This window comes from Penicillium verhagenii (assembly GCF_028828195.1).
Source record: "Penicillium verhagenii strain IBT 33310 chromosome Unknown utg000009l_segment0_segment0, whole genome shotgun sequence".
Lineage (NCBI taxonomy): Eukaryota > Fungi > Ascomycota > Eurotiomycetes > Eurotiales > Aspergillaceae > Penicillium > Penicillium verhagenii.
The window spans coordinates 1,501,458-1,518,228 of record NW_026643173.1 but is presented as its reverse complement, the minus strand read 5'-3'; the positions used below and the strand labels follow the sequence as shown (position 1 = coordinate 1,518,228).

The 16,771-nt window shown below is 47.9% G+C and overlaps 7 protein-coding genes across 7 annotated transcripts; 3 read left to right on the top strand and 4 right to left on the bottom strand.

Annotated features, from left to right (window-relative positions):
• Positions 1-483: 483 nt before the first annotated feature.
• N7466_009622 (thioredoxin family protein) lies at positions 484-1,116 on the top strand (the record flags this gene model as incomplete). Its single annotated transcript, XM_057169011.1, has 2 exons — positions 484-695; positions 819-1,116. 2 exons carry the CDS (start codon positions 484-486, stop codon positions 1,114-1,116), a joined length of 510 nt encoding a protein of 169 aa, XP_057017717.1.
• A 507-nt stretch (positions 1,117-1,623) lies between these two features.
• N7466_009621 (hydrophobin family protein) lies at positions 1,624-2,147 on the bottom strand (the record flags this gene model as incomplete). The annotated part of the gene is made up of 2 exons (XM_057169010.1): positions 1,624-1,680; positions 1,740-2,147. The coding sequence occupies 2 exons, from the start codon at positions 2,145-2,147 to the stop codon at positions 1,624-1,626; spliced, it is 465 nt and encodes a 154-aa protein (XP_057017716.1).
• A 2,467-nt stretch (positions 2,148-4,614) lies between these two features.
• On the top strand, positions 4,615-5,511 carry N7466_009620 (uncharacterized protein; the record flags this gene model as incomplete). Its single annotated transcript, XM_057169009.1, has 1 exon — positions 4,615-5,511. One exon carries the CDS (start codon positions 4,615-4,617, stop codon positions 5,509-5,511), a length of 897 nt encoding a protein of 298 aa, XP_057017715.1.
• Positions 5,512-5,963: 452 nt separating this feature from the next.
• N7466_009619 (DUF2985 domain-containing protein) lies at positions 5,964-8,050 on the bottom strand (the record flags this gene model as incomplete). The annotated part of the gene is made up of 4 exons (XM_057169008.1): positions 5,964-6,709; positions 6,777-6,851; positions 6,907-7,293; positions 7,363-8,050. The coding sequence occupies 4 exons, from the start codon at positions 8,048-8,050 to the stop codon at positions 5,964-5,966; spliced, it is 1,896 nt and encodes a 631-aa protein (XP_057017714.1).
• A 777-nt stretch (positions 8,051-8,827) lies between these two features.
• Positions 8,828-11,972, bottom strand: N7466_009618 (glycoside hydrolase family 71 protein; the record flags this gene model as incomplete). The annotated part of the gene is made up of 2 exons (XM_057169007.1): positions 8,828-11,830; positions 11,889-11,972. 2 exons carry the CDS (start codon positions 11,970-11,972, stop codon positions 8,828-8,830), a joined length of 3,087 nt encoding a protein of 1,028 aa, XP_057017713.1.
• Positions 11,973-12,562: 590 nt separating this feature from the next.
• Positions 12,563-14,755, top strand: N7466_009617 (DUF4246 domain-containing protein; the record flags this gene model as incomplete). Its single annotated transcript, XM_057169006.1, has 1 exon — positions 12,563-14,755. The coding sequence occupies one exon, from the start codon at positions 12,563-12,565 to the stop codon at positions 14,753-14,755; it is 2,193 nt and encodes a 730-aa protein (XP_057017712.1).
• An 884-nt stretch (positions 14,756-15,639) lies between these two features.
• Positions 15,640-16,455, bottom strand: N7466_009616 (uncharacterized protein; the record flags this gene model as incomplete). Its single annotated transcript, XM_057169005.1, has 1 exon — positions 15,640-16,455. The coding sequence occupies one exon, from the start codon at positions 16,453-16,455 to the stop codon at positions 15,640-15,642; it is 816 nt and encodes a 271-aa protein (XP_057017711.1).
• Between the last annotated feature and the right edge of the window lie 316 nt (positions 16,456-16,771).

The following is a 16,771-nucleotide window of genomic DNA, read 5'->3' as shown; positions in this document are numbered from 1 at the left end:
GAAGGAAAGGAGAGAGAAGCTCTCACTTCCCTGGACTACTAGTAACTACCAACCCTAACCCTCACGCACAAAACCAACCCACGCGCTGGAGCATGCTCAGGAGCGGACCATGTGACCTCACACGGTTTACTATCCCCTAAAAACATGAATGTCGATTCTTGATGTTTCTGAACTGTTTTCGTAGAGTCCGGCATAATGTGGGTCTGATTCAGAGCCGCAAAGGACCTTGAGCTACAAAGCCATTGTAAACAAGAGGGATTGCATGGAACCTGCCACCCCAGATTAATGAGCAAAAATCCAGAATTGAAGAAAATATGCTTAAAATAGCAAGTGTCTTACACGTCAAATAAAAACAAGAAAAATGAGTAACTTGGGCCCCAAACTGACTATACACTACTGCTATTTACTGTATAGTCCCGGTGATCACGTGGACTCAACCATAAACAGACTCCACAGACACCCACACTTCACAAGCAACCCACAATGGAGCTCCGAACCGTCATCTTCTTCCTAGTCATCTACGTCGGTAAGTCCAACCTACATGAACGCCGTGACCACTGTCGCCAAACCCCGGCGACAACCCCAAATGCATTTAAATCCCCCTCTGACGAATCCCCAGGTATCCGCCTCTACCAATCCCGCCGCAACAGCAGTGCTCCCATCATGTCTCACGGAAAGGTCGTCAACATCGACAAGTAAGAAGCCCCCCCTACACCCTCACCCACAACATCAAGACCGCAATTGCCTTCGCAACCCCCCGCCCAAATCCGAGTCCAAAATTTCGAGTCAAAACTAACTTTCTGCTTCCCCGCAATCAGCGAGGTCATCTTCAAGGCCCTGACCTCCTCCGGTCCCACCGTCATCGACTTCTACGCGACCTGGTGTGGACCCTGCAAGGCTGTCGCGCCTAAGATCGGCGAGCTCAGCGAAAAATACCCGAACGTGCGCTTCCTGCAGGTCGATGTTGATAAGATGGGTCAGGTTTCTCGCCAGTTCGGTGTCACTGCTATGCCGACCTTTGCGTTCTTGAAGGATGGTCAGGAACTTGCTGAGAAGCGGGTTCGTGGCGCTGATCTTCGCGCCGTGGAGGCTGGTATTCAGGCTATAACTGCTTAAGTAGATGCTTGGGTTGGGCAGTGTCGTGCATGCCCGGCACGTGGGATTGTTCTATATCTGTAGGAAATGAAGATGATCAAGCATAGTAGGTGCACTCTTGTCCCTAAATTTTATGAATGAATTGCCCCTGTTTGGTATGATTGGCTTTCCCCGTTCATTGACAAGGGGAAATCTGGCGTGTCATGGTCTAATCGGCGTAAGAGACGACTTGTTTGAGGTGTCGAACTCTGAGCAAGCCTGACATGTACTAAAGCCAACCTTTCAAGAAACCAATATGCTACAAGAGCCTACAGTGGAGTTTCATATCCCCAGAAACTAATCAAAGGAAGTTGGCAAGTTAAGTAGAAAGAAATTATGTATTAAGAGGAGAAATGATCCCCTCTATGATGCATAGAAGAATAATTAGGTCTCAATAAAAAACAGACAAAAGAAATAACAGGTGAAGGTGTATCCCGAGAATCCTCCAACTACCGATCCCATGCGAAGTAAATCCTTGAAGCGAAGCGCTTAGAGGATGGAGCCAAGGGCAACGCAAGGAAGACCAGCGCCGACAAGGTCGTTGCTCTGTGAGAGGTAGGAAGGTTAGTAACTGCAAAACTAGACTGATGTAAAGGAAAACTCACGGCAGTGGAAGGAGAGTTGGCACAGCAGGCAATGTTCTGCTTGCACTTCTGGTTGACCAAGTCCTGGAGGGGGACGGCAATCAGGATGGGGACCTCGAGATCCAGCTTGGAGCACTGGTCGAAGACACCGAGACCGTCGGATCCGGAGCCACCAGCGATCAGGTTGGCGAGGAGGCCACCACCAAGACCGGAGTTGACATCGGTGGTGTCACCGGCGTAGGTGGCCTTGTTGCAGCAAGAGAGCTGAGCCTGGTCACCACACTTGGCCTGGGCCTCCTTGACGGTCAGGCCCTTGGGAACGGGGAAGCGGACGGCGCCGTGCTCCTGGCTCTCGAGACCCTCGGAGGTGGGCATAGCAGAGGCCATGGCGGCGAAAGCAATAACAACGGCGGAGAGAGTGAACTGCATCTTGAATGATTGAGAATTAAAAGATATAATCTTAAAAAGTAGAGAGTAGATAGGGTTTTTGAGGTTTGGAAGAGATGCTTGGAGAGAATGGAAGAGAAGTGTGTGATGAAGAAAAAAGATATCGACCATTGACTTGCTGCCTTTTATCTCTAAAGATTCGATTGTTTGCCTTGGTCCTTGCTAGTCATTTTTCACCTTGAGACTACAAACAATTGTCCCTGTTTGGTCGAGGGAATGTTCTCACGCAAGGGTGTGGCGCCCGTGGACCCTGCATCGGCAGACCTTGAAGCCCCTCAATTGGCCCGTTCTGCCCTTCGGAATTTTGTCATCAATCAGAATGAACTGGCTTGACTCCCTTTGGTGCTCAATTGCACGAGCCCTGCATTCCAAGGTGTGGTGGTGGCCCTGGTGGTATTCATGCGACCCCCCTACAAGGCATGGCTAATTTCCAATGCCCTGCTTACTTCCATGGGAAGTATCTTGCCCTACTAACACATGAACCTGCGATGCTGATTTCCTTGATTGCATCATGGAAGATCATTCTGCTACAGTAGGAGTCTGTTCTTAGCAGTCAATAGTCAATTCACCTCGAGGCTCAATCACCTTTGCCACGAAGAATGGATGTATCCACAACTACTAAGGTTTGATTATCTATTAAGATCTACGTACTCTATGTAACCTTTTTTTTTCTAGACCATAACAAATATACTATGTACTAGTAACTTTGGAATTTAGAGCTCATGGTCGGCGCCATCACTTGACCAGTAGTAAGTGCTCGACTAATTTACTTAGAAAGTATCGCCAATTATCACCCTATGTCATAATCCCAACTGGCCTGCCACAGTTAAGTCCCGCGGAAAAGAGATCCCGAGTTACATTCATCCCAACGTTTGAATGTAAATGTGGATCAATTGATCAAATCTCACTTTAATCAGACTCTGGTAGAACAGGGCTGAATGGAATCTTGATTCTTGACCCTGTCAACCTCCACTCATCTCGATTTCCCGACCGATCGAACCATTCTTAAGGCCCTGTTCTGCGTTACGACGGGCGACCGATGAGATCTACATGGGAGTGCTAAGGGAGTATTCTCTGATCTCAGGGAAAGGAATGGATTGTCGGTATCCCATGCTTGATGCGCCGATCATTCCCTTTCTGGGGGGCAACGGGCGGCTACTCGCATAATGCGAGATTATTCGAAGGACCAAGTTATCCAAGGTTGTTGTTTATTGAGACTTAGCTATCTACTCCCATGTTTACTTCTCGATGTTGATGAGTCAATGTGGAATACCCATTCTGAAAAGATTCATCGTTCGGAAACCAATTTGTGCGGTCTTTCAAAAACACTTGTTAGTATATCTCAAGTGGCGGGGAGTTCACATGCAGTATGTACATGTACCAGTTGACGCATCAATTGATATGTATAGTCCAGACGAATCCACATTGAATAGTATGTAGATTGAATGTAGATTGCAAATTCTATGTAACTTTTGGATGTTAAAAAGTATCTAACAGACTAGTCAAGTCCAGTGCATACTATGCACATTATATCACTTCAATGTTCCAATGCATGTGTCGATTAAATACATACTCAGGCGTGATTCTAACATTATAATCAATAAGAGATTCAATGTCAACTGGTTGCTTCCACCTGGGCACTCATAGGTGCACAGAGGATGTCCGTTGTAATGTTACCTAGATTAAATTGATTCAAAGTGCTTGGAATTAGAGGCAACATTTGAAGGTTTTGGTTCCAAGTATTTTCATAACATTCAAATATCTGAATAGTTTCCAAGGTTGGTATCTATAGATGTACATATATATATCAATAATATTAAGCACTGTGCTTGAGATTGATTGAATCTGGTTCGTGGAAGCGTGTCTGCAGGTTCATTTGAATACATGTGTATTGATATATATTTGTCTATATTGGGTACGTACATATGTTGCGTAGTATCAATTGATGTATGTATTAATGTATACATACATGTGTATGTGCACGGCGGAATAGACCTCCAGGGCTGAAAATCCATTCATTGAATGCATATGTGAAGTAGATATATTCCCATTTCCAATTCCCAGTGCTATACTAGTAGTTATCTGATGGAACAAGAGTCAAGAGCCTCATTTAAGTTGCCCCGACCGGGCCCCGATTGCCCCGACTCCAAGCCTAATCCGGACTAGCGGGACCCACACGGACAGATTGATCTTTGCCTGTAAACATCTAAAGGATGAATCCAAATCAATTATCTCCGAGTCCACTATGTGATGCTCAGAAAGATGCTGCGCCCCCAGGTAAGTCCAGGTAAGATGGAACAAGTATATAAAGCTAGCTTGAACACCACTTGGATAATCGCTGTCTCATCTACAGCAACAATTCAATTGAATGACATCTGGAACCAGACATCTGGAGCTTTACATTCTAACACAACATTAAACATATACATCCTACTATATTCCCAAAAAAATGTTGACAATCGCTTTCTTCGGTCCAACAGGCGGGTGCGCAAACGCCTGTTTGGCGTACACCCTCCTAAACGGCCACAAAGCCATCGCCCTAGCCCGCACACCCGCGAAACTCACCACACAACTCCTCGAGCAACCGGGTCTAACAACCGCCATCCTGAACACCCAGCTCCGCATCATCCAAGGAGATGCAACGGACATGGAAGCCGTCATGCAAACGCTACTTGTCTCTGAAACACCGCGATCCCTGAAGTCAGCCGGCGGCGACTCCGCCACAAGCCGCCCTGTCCTGGTCGACATGATCGTATCTGGGATCGGGGGCACCGGCGCGGTGTCAATTACCAAGGCGTCCTCGTGTGACAAGATCAAGATGCGGGTTCCGTCGTTGCCGTATGTGGATCTTGCTAATCCGCAGATCACGGAGCAATTTACTGTGGCGCTGCTTGGTGCGTTGGGGCGGGTTGCGGGGAGGTTCTCTTGCTTTGAGGAGTATGCGGGTGTTGCGCCGCGGTTGGTGATTGTTTCTACGACGGGGATCAAGGCGGGGTCGAAGGATGTGCCGTTTTGGGTGCGGATGATGTATGATATGTTGTTGGCGATTCCGCATGAGGATAAGAAGCGGATGGAGGAGCTTTTGGAGGAGGAGAGGGGGAGGGAGAATAGTTTGCTTGTTCGTGGGCTGATTGTTGTGCGACCCAGTCTTTTGGAGGGGGATCATAAGATTGTTGCGCCCGGGGTGGATGACGGGTATGAGAAGAAGTTGAGGGTCGGGACGGAGAAGGAGCCGGCTGTTGGGTATACTGTTCCAAGGGCTTGGGTTGGGCGGTGGATTTTTGAGGAGGTTCTTAAGACTGGTGGGGATGAATGGGTTGGAGAGGGGGCGATTCTTACTGCTTGAGGTGTTTACATGAAAGTTTAGGAGCAAGAGGGTGCTAATGTAAATGGGATGTACTTAATATTGCAAATCTTTAATGCATGAAGTGTATAGGACAGATGGCAATGTGTAAATCAAATCAAGTCATAGCAAAAACAAAACAAGGGTTCGGTCATTTGGGCATGTAATCACGGCCGAATGGGGAATCATAGAAATATGGAGCAAGACAGCTATTAGATCATAATGTAATAACAAAAAGGGAGAAAATAAGCAAGTCTTTGCGCAAATCGAGCAAAACGCCTGGCTTCTGTATGCAGTTTTGCCAACCATAAAGTAGGTAGACTGTACAGTGGAGAAAAGGGAGAGGAAGTTAAGGTCAAGTATATGAAGAGTCACATCTCCAAATATTCAAAAATTGTTTCGTGTCGGTCGTGAAGAAACTGAAAGTCGATAGTGCGCGTACACTACAACATGACTTAAACGGGAACGGATGTTTCAGGGCGATCCACATGCATGCTGCGACGCTCTTGATCAATTTGCATGCTCTGTCGCTCTTCTTTGACCTTGCGCTTCTCCATCTTCTTCATAGCTTCTTCGGTCAATTGCTGTCGGAAGAGGCGCTCAACGATATCCTTCTTTCGCGTCATTCGGTCACCGATCATAATCATTATACCACCTGTGATGTTGCAGGTGATAGAGCAACACAGAATGACGGTAGTCAAAGCAAACGGCCGATGTTTGGGCGGTTCCATACTCCAGGTACAGGCACCGAGAGCCATCTGGAGTAGCGAATGACAATCGAGGATAACGACAATAGCGACGAGCATGCGCATTGGAAAGGCGTGGTGGGTCATAGTCTCATGGGGCTTATAGAAAGTGTGTGATTTGGCGAACTTGTTTTGGTGGTGCATCAGTTTGAGTTGTTGCGCCTTTTCAAGAACAGTGAACTCATGCTCTTCCTCCTTGGGCGTGTCGCCAAATTCAACATCCACGTCCTTCTCAGGTCGAGCGGGGAGATCGTTCTTGTCTTTGAGGTCGGGCAGCTTGCGTTTATCACGAATATCCCATGTTTTATGAGTGTAATGCGCAATGAAAATCATGTGGTATGTATCGACAGCTCGAAAGGGGGCAAGTCCATCACCCATGATGGCAAAGAGACCCACTAGAACGTTGTCGATGATGTTGATAAGATAGGATTGCTTGCCAGCAACATTGATCCAACCTAGTAGAGGTCATGTTAGATTTTGCTATGACGCAATGGTAATCTGAAATAGAGATGGACAGCATACCAATCAAGAAGAGAACCCAAGCTAGACCAAACAAAGTGATCAGGGTGGCATAGAGAGTGACGAGGAATCCCAGGGCTAATCGAATTGTTAGTTGATGGTTCAAGAACATCTGTCGACAAAGATAACTCACGTTTCCGAATGTATTGTCCAAAGCCCTTCATGGACCGCTTGAACTTAGATCGGCGGGAGTGAAGCATATGCCGCACATGGTCATTCAACTCAGCAAAGTCCTCCTTGGTCCACCCCGCTAACTCGTGGCCTTCCGGGAGAACAGCATATCGTGGTCCCGCTAGCACGGATGACATGCTCGAAAATGGGCGGAGCTGTTCCAAAGTGGGACGTTGCTTGGAGTCATCTGACCGCTCACCTTCATCCGTGCTGGTGCCTTGCTCTTCATCTGAAGGTGGTGGTCGAGTGAGGGTATAGGTAGGCATACGGTTGATCCAACCACCCAGGTTTGGAATGAAAAGTGAATTCTGAACATTGGTTAGAGTCGAGAGAGCGGAGACTTCCGGGTCTACCACAGAAAGGCGTCAGTCAATTCAAGAAAGCCAGCAGGCCAGCATGTTGATAACAGGTCACTCACCAATAACATCCAGCACGTCAACTACATGATTGCTGTACTCGTTGATTCCCGGCTCTTGATTCGCAATGGACGTTTCTTGCGGGGCCCCGGTCACAGTGGAGGCCCGGTTTCGGGTAAATGGCTTTAGCGCCGCCTGGCTTCCCCGTCGCAGCATACTCCGGTGAACAGGACGCGACACGGGAGGCTCTTCGGCCCCGACCGGTACAAGCATCCCAGGCTCAACCTCTGGGGCGCCAGATGGCTGCGGGGTGGGCAATGCGCTCCGGGAAGACTCTTCGGTCACGGGCACCATATACCCAGGAGTCGCCACCCGCGACTGGCCATCAGCGAAAGGCCCCGAGTAGCGCCCAAGCCGTGGCTCAGAATTACTGCGCCGTCGACCCGATTGCGGCGATTCATCTTCTTCTGCGAGAGGAGACCGGATAGATACTTGTCGCTGAAGGGGGGGTTGCAATGAAGGTTCCGGTTGTGACGGCTGATTGTTGACGATATCGGTGTTCAAGGCCGGGATGGATGGTAAGCGCGAAATGCGGATACTCGGTCGGCGCGATCGCGCAGAAGAAGCCCGGGGACGTCCAGGCGTTTGCACCGTCGATACACCTGGCCTCGATGGAGTCGACTGGCCGGACTGGTCGCCCGGGGGACTTCCCCGGGCATTCGCATCTTCTGCGGGCTCAATGCGATCCATAGGGGTTATTAGGTTGGGGAGACTCGGGGAGGGCTCCGCAGGGAGGGGCTGGGGTGTAGATGGGAATCAGGTTGATGGATATGCGACCATGCAACAAGAAAGCGTAAGCAGCGTAAACCACCCCCAGAGTTTAAGATGTGTAAACAGTAAACGAAACGTTCTAGAGGAACAAACAGGAGGTTTTTCCAAGGCTTATTCTGAAGGCAAAGTTAGCAGGGGATGAGTCAGCAGCAACCCAAATCCAAATCTTGTTTTCCATAGTGACGAGAGTGTGGAGCAAGGAGATTGTCTGTGCACGTTTAAAGGAAGCTAAAGTGTCGATCCCCAACTGACCTGGTCAAAAATCCTGTTGAAGGTAGACGATCCAATTGAGTCGTCGTCAGTGCTCGAGTACCTGTAGCAATTCTAAGCCTTGGCAAATTAAAACGTGGCAATCTTTGATTCTTGTCATATTGGATCATAATGATACTTGATTGATAAGGAGATTAGAAGAGCTGTTGATAAGAGATCTAGGAGGGGCCGTGATAGTTAGTTTGCTATTTTTATATAATTGAGTATGCTGAATTTGAATATCCAGATGTCCACTTTATTTGAGCTTGATCTGAGTATGTGGTGGTAATAGTACATATATTAAGTGAGAGAAGTTCAGAGGCTGATATCTTGACTGATGCATATGACGCTATTCAGAAGGTACCTCTGAAGTACACATGTGTAGGGAAACCGATTCTACCAACGTTCGACTCCTGCTGTCGACTTTTTTTTTTTTTGTATGTACACTTAGTAACAAACATCAATCAAACTTTTCATGTCAGTGTCAGCCGCCTCCCACTCTGATCCTATTTTCGTAATGTCCTCGGCGGTAAGACCCTTTCGCAGCTCAGCCATTTTGCTGAACTCCTCGGCTGTACGCATTCCACCTAGAAGCAAGGTGCCGAAAATCCCCATAATGGCATCTTGAGTATCAGGGGCAGTCGCGACGTCGTAGATGCTATCAGCCAGCATACTGGCGTCACCAACCATTCTAATGATGTTGCCTAAGCCTGCCAAGCTCTCGGAAATAGCATCGACTTCGCCCAAGAAAGGAACGACGAGGAACAAAGCCATGATGATTACCTCGATTAGCTGCTTCTTCTTTTCCTCCTCATATTCATCAGCGATCTTCTCGATCTCAGCCATGTTTGCAACTGCTTGTACCATCGTGAAGACTGCTGTGGAGACACTCAGTACCACGTCATCAATTGCACCAGCCCATGCACCAGTGGCGATCAAGATTTGCGTCAGTGAAATGGTATCGGTGAGATCTTGAATATGGGGCAACGTGGATTGGATGATGGTTGCTGGGTCAGAAACCACAATGTTGTCTGCAGCCTCGGGATAACCTTTCCAGGTGTACTTTTGAGTGTGGCACACCTGTTGATTGGGTTTCAGAGTACTTGAGCAATGGTTTTGGATGATGTGGTCGGTAAGCTGAACCCAGCTTTGCTCGATGCCATAATCCGATAGCAAAAAGTCCCACCAAGCAGTCGCATTGATCGGTGTGTAGTAGATCACACTGTCAATATCCACATCCGGTGTTAGATCGACATCATATGGGCAGACTGTGGTAGAAGTATTCGTAACTCCACCTGCGCTGAATGTGCAATCGAAATAGACATTTCCATCTCCACTAGGTTCCATGAGAGCGTCCAGGACGGTAGGTACCTCCGACTCCACGTATTCGACATATTCTTCGAACTTCGAGTGGTAACTGCCATTCATGGTCGTATAGTTCGTCAATGTTGCGCTCAGCATATTTGATAAAACGCCCAGGGTGTAGTAGTTGATGCACATAGCACTGTAATCATCTGAAACATCACTGAGATCGCTGAAGCTGGAGAACGAGAGGCTGTAGTCACATGGATCGTAGTCATCATCGCAGATTGTACGAGTATCACCATCCGTACAAGCAAGCTCATCATCCTCGGCGTCTTCACTGTCCATGCAAGTGGGGGAAGGACAGTAGCCCCGCTCACACGCAAAATTACAGAGACCGCTGTCCGTTGCACCACCGTTGTAATATCCAAATATACTGGTGTTTGCGGCGGGGGGAACATTTAACGGTCCAGTCGACAAGCAAGTACAATTGTGAATTGGGCAGAACCCAAAATTGCAGCTATAGCTGCAAAGACCAGCGAGATCTTCATCGCCCTCTCCTCCAGTACAGGTGTCCGGAGTGAAAGGTGAGACTGTCGTGGTTATGAGAGCAACTTCGGTTGTGCCACAAGCTGAAGTCGGACAATAGCCATAGTTGCAGGCAAATGCACAGAGTCCACTGTAATCGCTGGTTTCCCCTGCGGCTGCGTAGCCCACTACCCCAAGACTGTCGGGGAGGGTAGGCTGAGGGCCCATCTTTTTGCAGAGACAGGCCCCAACTGGACAGTAGCCCAGACCACAAGTGAAGGAGCATAATCCTTCAAAATTACCGACTCCCCACCCTTCGACACAGACCTCGTCTGAGAGAGAGTATTCTGGCGTGACACTGATTGATTCGGAGGACATGGCACTGCCAACCCAGGAATTCCAATTTTCAATGTAGCCGGGGGTTGCGCACAATCCGGCGATTTCTGTACCAGTGAACCCGGCAATCTTGCTGCCTCCTCTGGATATTTCAATTTCCACCGCTCCATATTCATCCACGAACTTCACACTCCCATGATAAATACCGGCGCCTCCACTGGGGATAGTGTCCCACTCTGCATCCAGAGCTTTACCGCCGATTGTCACCGCGATATCCGCTGAAGACCCAAGGAGGGCAGAGAAAAAGATCTTGTTTTGCGGGATTTCATATGGAAAGTATTCCAATTGAAGTTGGCTGACTGTGTTGCCTGTGGTGCCGCCGTCCAGTACACAATTACCAGCAGCATTGAGTCGATACCAGCCTTGGACGCCCTCCTGATCAATGGTGGAGACATTGCTTTTGTAGGTTTCGATAAGCCATGGCAAAAACGCACGCCACCCGTCGTGCGGCATATCGAGAACGTAGTTGTAAGGGGCTTGACCGGTCTCGAAAGCAGTGTAGGTAGAATCTGCTAGATCCGAATCTGCGGCCTGAATTGGCCCAATATAGTGAGACTCGCCAAAGTCATTCCAGGAGATAATCTCAATGAACTCGGGGGCCAGAAACATGGCTTGTTCCCATCGATCATACCAAAGATCGTCACCTCGCCACAGCCAGTTCTTGTCATATCCGGGCATGTTGGTGAAGAACCAAGGAGATACAGGCATCATGTATGGCTTGCCATCCAGGAAGTCGATATAGGAGGCATCGATATAAGTGTTCATGTCATTTGGTCCATACGGCCATGCGGCCCAGCTGAAAAGACCATCGGCCACACCACTCGCAAGGCCAACTGCCGCCTGTGCTCCCACAGAAGACCAATCAGGAACAAAAAAACAACCCGTTTCTTTTTTGATGTTAACCCAGTCTTCGGCGTTACCTGGACCCTCAAAGGTGGAGACTAGTGGTTTGCCGTTGTGTTGGAAGTAGACACCGGAGCTTGCATAGGTAGTAATTAAATCAATTACGTCCGCCTCCGCCCAAGCTCCGTTGCCAGCGTAGTCGAAAGAGAAGAAGAGAGAGAAACCATAGTTCTGTGCTGCGAGGAAGGCATTTCCCACCGACGCGCCGTTTGTGGTTTCGCCAGCTGCGATATTCAGCGCGAAGGCATCAATCTTAGCCTTGTTGGCCAGGCTCATATCATTCTCCCAGTCATCCACAGTGTAGTTCAAAGTGTTGGAAACCTAAATAATAGAGGTTAGTCGTGAATCCCTTTTACTTCTCCTGTGGATTATTCCGTACCATGAAATGGGCGAAGACTGCCCGTGCCTGGACTTGCAAAGTCAACAGGCATACTGAAAGCAGAGCATGGGAAAGTAACCTCATGGCTGCTTCCCCAATGATTTAAAATGAAGGAAAGGAAGAGAGAAAAAAAATAACGAAGGAGATTAAGGAATGGATAGAGAGAAAGAAATCAAGGCATAACCTTGGAAATGCCTAGGGACTTAATAAATCCAAACGAGGGAAGGGCGACTTCGGGGGCTCCAGGTGTGTCCTCACAGTGATAAAAAATAGAAGCACCCACAGGTTCACCTGGGCATATATAGCTGTTTTCCTCCTGTGGTTGCAGGAATTCCAACAATAGTGGATGATTTCTGTTATCGCTAAAAGTACTAGTACTAGTAGTTATAGATGGTGCACACGACCAATACGGTAATGATACGGTATTGGTCTAATACCGCTAGGGACCAGGGTCCACGGGTCTAGCGCTGCAGTTAGCGCATAACTACTATGTATTTAGCGGTACTAGCGTGGAAATATCGGCGGAAGGTCCGATTTCAGTCCAGAACTCTTGGCAAAGTGAAACGGTATTAATAACTTAATAACAAGTCTACAGACACCTTTCCCCATAGAGAACCACACTTCCCCCCTCTCCGTCCTCAAGCCTCAAGTCCCCCAGCCTGGTTAGCCTCACGATGACCCTTCCTGAAATGGACAATTCTGGCATTGGCCAGCTACAGGTCCCAGGATTCGGGGATATATCCTTTGATTATGAATTGGAGACCAGTCAAAGGTTTGCTCATGGTGCCCTGCCAAACGACCCAGCGACAGGTCTCCTGGGTCGAGCTACCCGTTTGACTATTACCGAACTGTTCATCCTTCGTATGATGGAAAGAGTGTCGGAGATACCAAACTGGGAACATGATGTGTTTGACGACAAAGCCGTTGCTCAGTGGTATGCAGATGCGATATCTGAGTCGAGATCAACAGACCAATTGAACCCAGAAGCTGACTCTGGTATGGATGTCGACATGGATATTTTGTCACAGATGACATGGGACTGGTGCATTGCAGAGCTGCAGGACAAGGCAAAAGATCTTCGAAAACAGAAGTTCGTCCTTACTCTAAATGCCGATTCGGGTGTCTGCAAATCAGATGAACTGGCTGGAGAACTACTGCAAATTGAACTCAAAAATTCGCTGGAAGAATATCTTCCCTGCAACTCACGAGGGAAATTCCGAGAGGAAGATTCGAGTCCGATGCATGATCTGGTTGATCCCTCGTTGTTCATGCTGGTCTACGGCCGGACTGCCGTGCTCAGTCAAGGAGGTCTTGTACCCATGGCTGATAGCGGTCTAGCATATCCGACTATTGCATCAAAGGCCATTGTTGCACCAATACTAGAGCACCCACTCGATATATTCACAGCGAAGTACGGGAGAGGTTCTCGGCCATATGATGCAGACACCTATCCTTTCTACCGTTGGTCCAACCAGTCTCAGTGGCTTCCATGTGAAGTGGAATTTACCAGCCAGGAAGCTTCCAGCACAGAAGTTCGCATATCATCATATATCAACAACCTTCACCCCCAAAACAAGCGAGCTTATATGGCAATTGAAAAACTGATTTCCTTGAGCTTGGACCCTTGGAACAAAGTTCTGATCAAAGGAACAACCAGTCGTTATCCACTACGCATCAAGACTTATGGGGTCGACCAGAGTGATACCAACGCTCAGTTTAGACCCGAGAAACCCAGATGTACTGTCGGTATTTGCGCGTCTGGTTGCGACTGTAAAAAAGAGAGATGGGGCTCTTATATTGCGAAGGTGAAAAAGTACCTCGCATTGCCGGAACCTGGTTTAAAGTATGAAATGTGGGATGATGACCCAGAAGACTCAAGAGGGCCTGATGATCTCCTCGCTGCAATGACCCCCGACATGTTGACGGGCTCGGCAATGGATGAGCTGCGTGAACTGATGGAGTTGAAGTATGGAAGACTCAATACGTTCAACTACCCACAAGCCGGGATCTCCTATTCTTACGAAGAATGGAAAATTGGCAAAACGTGGAAGCCGATCATTGAAAAGAAGAGAAGCCACGCCGAGGTCCCTGTTCCTGATGCCAGTTTGTCGGGTGACCACCCATACCAGAATATTTGCCTGCAAGATGAGTTTCGGGCGGAAGGGCTGCAAGTCATCGTTCGCGTATCCAGCATCGAACTTACCCCGGAAAGCCCATTCTACCCCGGTGACAGCGACTTCCACGTTGATGGCCTCCTCAATGAACATATTGTGGCCACATCGCGATACTACTACGATGTTCAGAATGTCGAGTCGCGGATATCCTTTCAACAAGAGAATGACCTGGATGAATGGGACTATCCACCTGAGCCTGATGTGATGCACAAAATCTTCGGCATTCCATATACTATTGGTTACTATAGTTTCCACAGTCTCCCACTTCCCCTGAAGATTCAAAACTTAGGCTCCTTGGGGGTAAAGCAGGGTCGATTCTTGGCTTGGCCGAATACTCTACGGTACAAAATGCAGCCATTCTCCTTGAAAGACAAATCTTGTTCAGGCCACCAACGCTGTGTTATTATCTACTTGGTTGATCCTCACTACCGCATCTGTTCAACGCGGAATGTACCCGCACAGCAACATGACTGGTGGCGTGAGGCTGCTTTAACCACCGAGACCACCATTACAGCTAAACTACCCAATGAACTTGTTGATCTTATCATAAGTGAAACAGATGACTGGCCCATGGGTATCTCTGAGGCAACGAAGCACAAACAGGAATCCGAAAAGGAACGCAGTCTTGCCATGAAAGCTCAGACTAAAGGGATTGACGCCCTCAATTTCGAAGGCCCGGTCATCCACGGGTAATAGAGTCTGTTTGGTTTCGGTTGATACTAGTATCTCCTATGTATTTGAGAATAATCAGGTCACCTCCGTATACTAGGACATCCATTTTGATTCTCCACTACCTTTTTGGCCACCTTCGCATCTATTTTCAATTAAGGCTTAGACGATGCAAATATTGACCGGATGCACTAGAAGCCGTATTTGAGCACCCCTTGTAGATGTTCGGGCGAGACTCAAGTGGAGTCGTTCTCGGGGCCGGCACGCTGGCTTCCCTCGGTTAGCGTCAAGACCTCGGTGCCAAGACCTCGCTTCTAGTAATTCAGGGATCAAACACCCTCTCCACTACATGGTTTCCGGGCTCGGAGATTAGCGAGATAACTAGTGGCGAAAATTTCTTCAAAAATGTTCGCATAATGTGTAAAATTCGCTCAGACACGAAGGATATTTCTTTCAATTATGGAAACAGCTACCTGTCCAGCTTGATTTAGCGCCAATTGCGCTTTGAGCCGCCGATTTGTCTTGCTCGCCACCTACCTTGATACTATACAGTCTTTATTACACATGGAAATAGATGTTTCAACCAGTTGTGTTCAGGCTGTGGAATTCTCTCCAAAGTTCCCCGGCGGTCCTACTCGGTGCACTTGGTTAGAACTGGCTAGTATTACAACCGGAGAAGAATATTTTGTATCATTGGAACATTGAAGTCGAAGTTCCGTTTCTATACATAAACATACAGGTGTGGTTGGCATAATTCGAACCCCAAGGAATGTGCTAGACCGATGTACAAATCACAAAATACAACAACATCCATACATTGTAACATTTCATTTGACTATGAAGATCCAGAATACAAAGTACAATATACAGCACGGAAGCGACAAACCACAAACATTTCCAAGAATGTTTCAAGTTGAACATCCTGTTTCCAATAAAGTCCCCTTTTCTCCATACAGCAGTGCGAGGCCTCGATGACTCCTGTAACTTCCTGCTTTTGGGGGGGTTTTCTGCGCCCATGCCTTAAACATCTCCATTTCCGTTTCATCACTTGTCATTCCGTCGTAGTCGAGGTCCGTATAGGTGATAGACCGACTCTCGGAGCCGGTAGTATCAGTCGCGAGCTCGCGCTCGATAGATTTCAAAGTGAAGTCTGGAAATTCACTTTTGAAATTCAAGGTCTTCTGTCCACTCAAAGGATCGGCGGTAACATCACCAATCATGTCAGTCAAGCGTGCTGCCTGGGCGTAGCGCAGCGCAGTTTTGGCTTTTTCGACAAGAGTTGCCTGTGGGGTGATAGCCTGAGCAGCCTGAATCTTGTCGACAACGGCAATAATAATATCCTTCCATGTAATTGCGCTTCCCGATATGATTTTCTTAAAAACCAGGCTCTTGGCGTTGTAATTCCAGTTGCTGATAATATCTTGTGCAGTATCGTAGATTTCGGGGGTAGTGGTGTCCCCGGAAGAAGTTGGAGTTAGGGTTGCAGCATCACCTGCGGGCAGAATAGATTTCACAAATGTCCCGAAAGTGCATCCTCCCTCCTTGCATCCATTTCCCACGGTCTTTGTCCAGTCGACTTTGGCTTCCGTGGCTGCAGCTTTAGCAGCGGCATCAATTTGGTATGCGTAGTAAAAGAAAAGCGCCTCATAAGCGCTGGACACCAACGCAGAGTGTACTGCGCCGAAGCATGAAATCCAGCAAAGGAAGTATAGAAAGAACTTCATGAGGTGCGGATGGATAAACGATAGAATGAAAGGATGTATTAGTTCGATGCTCAATCGAAGGGAAAGAAGGAGAACTCTTGTCAGAATTAATATTTATTCCATATTTTTTTCACCTTATTCCTAGTATGAACATCGCAAAATAATACATGGTGTCACGGTTGCATGGGTTGGAGGTAGTGGGGATATCAAAATTACCGCTATACTCGGAGATCCACTTTGACATGGAAGGAGTGGCTTCTTTTTCGATAGTTCGAGTAAAGGGTCCAACTGTACCTAAAAATGAAAATGGATATATCGGCCGAGCCATTCCTAGCGG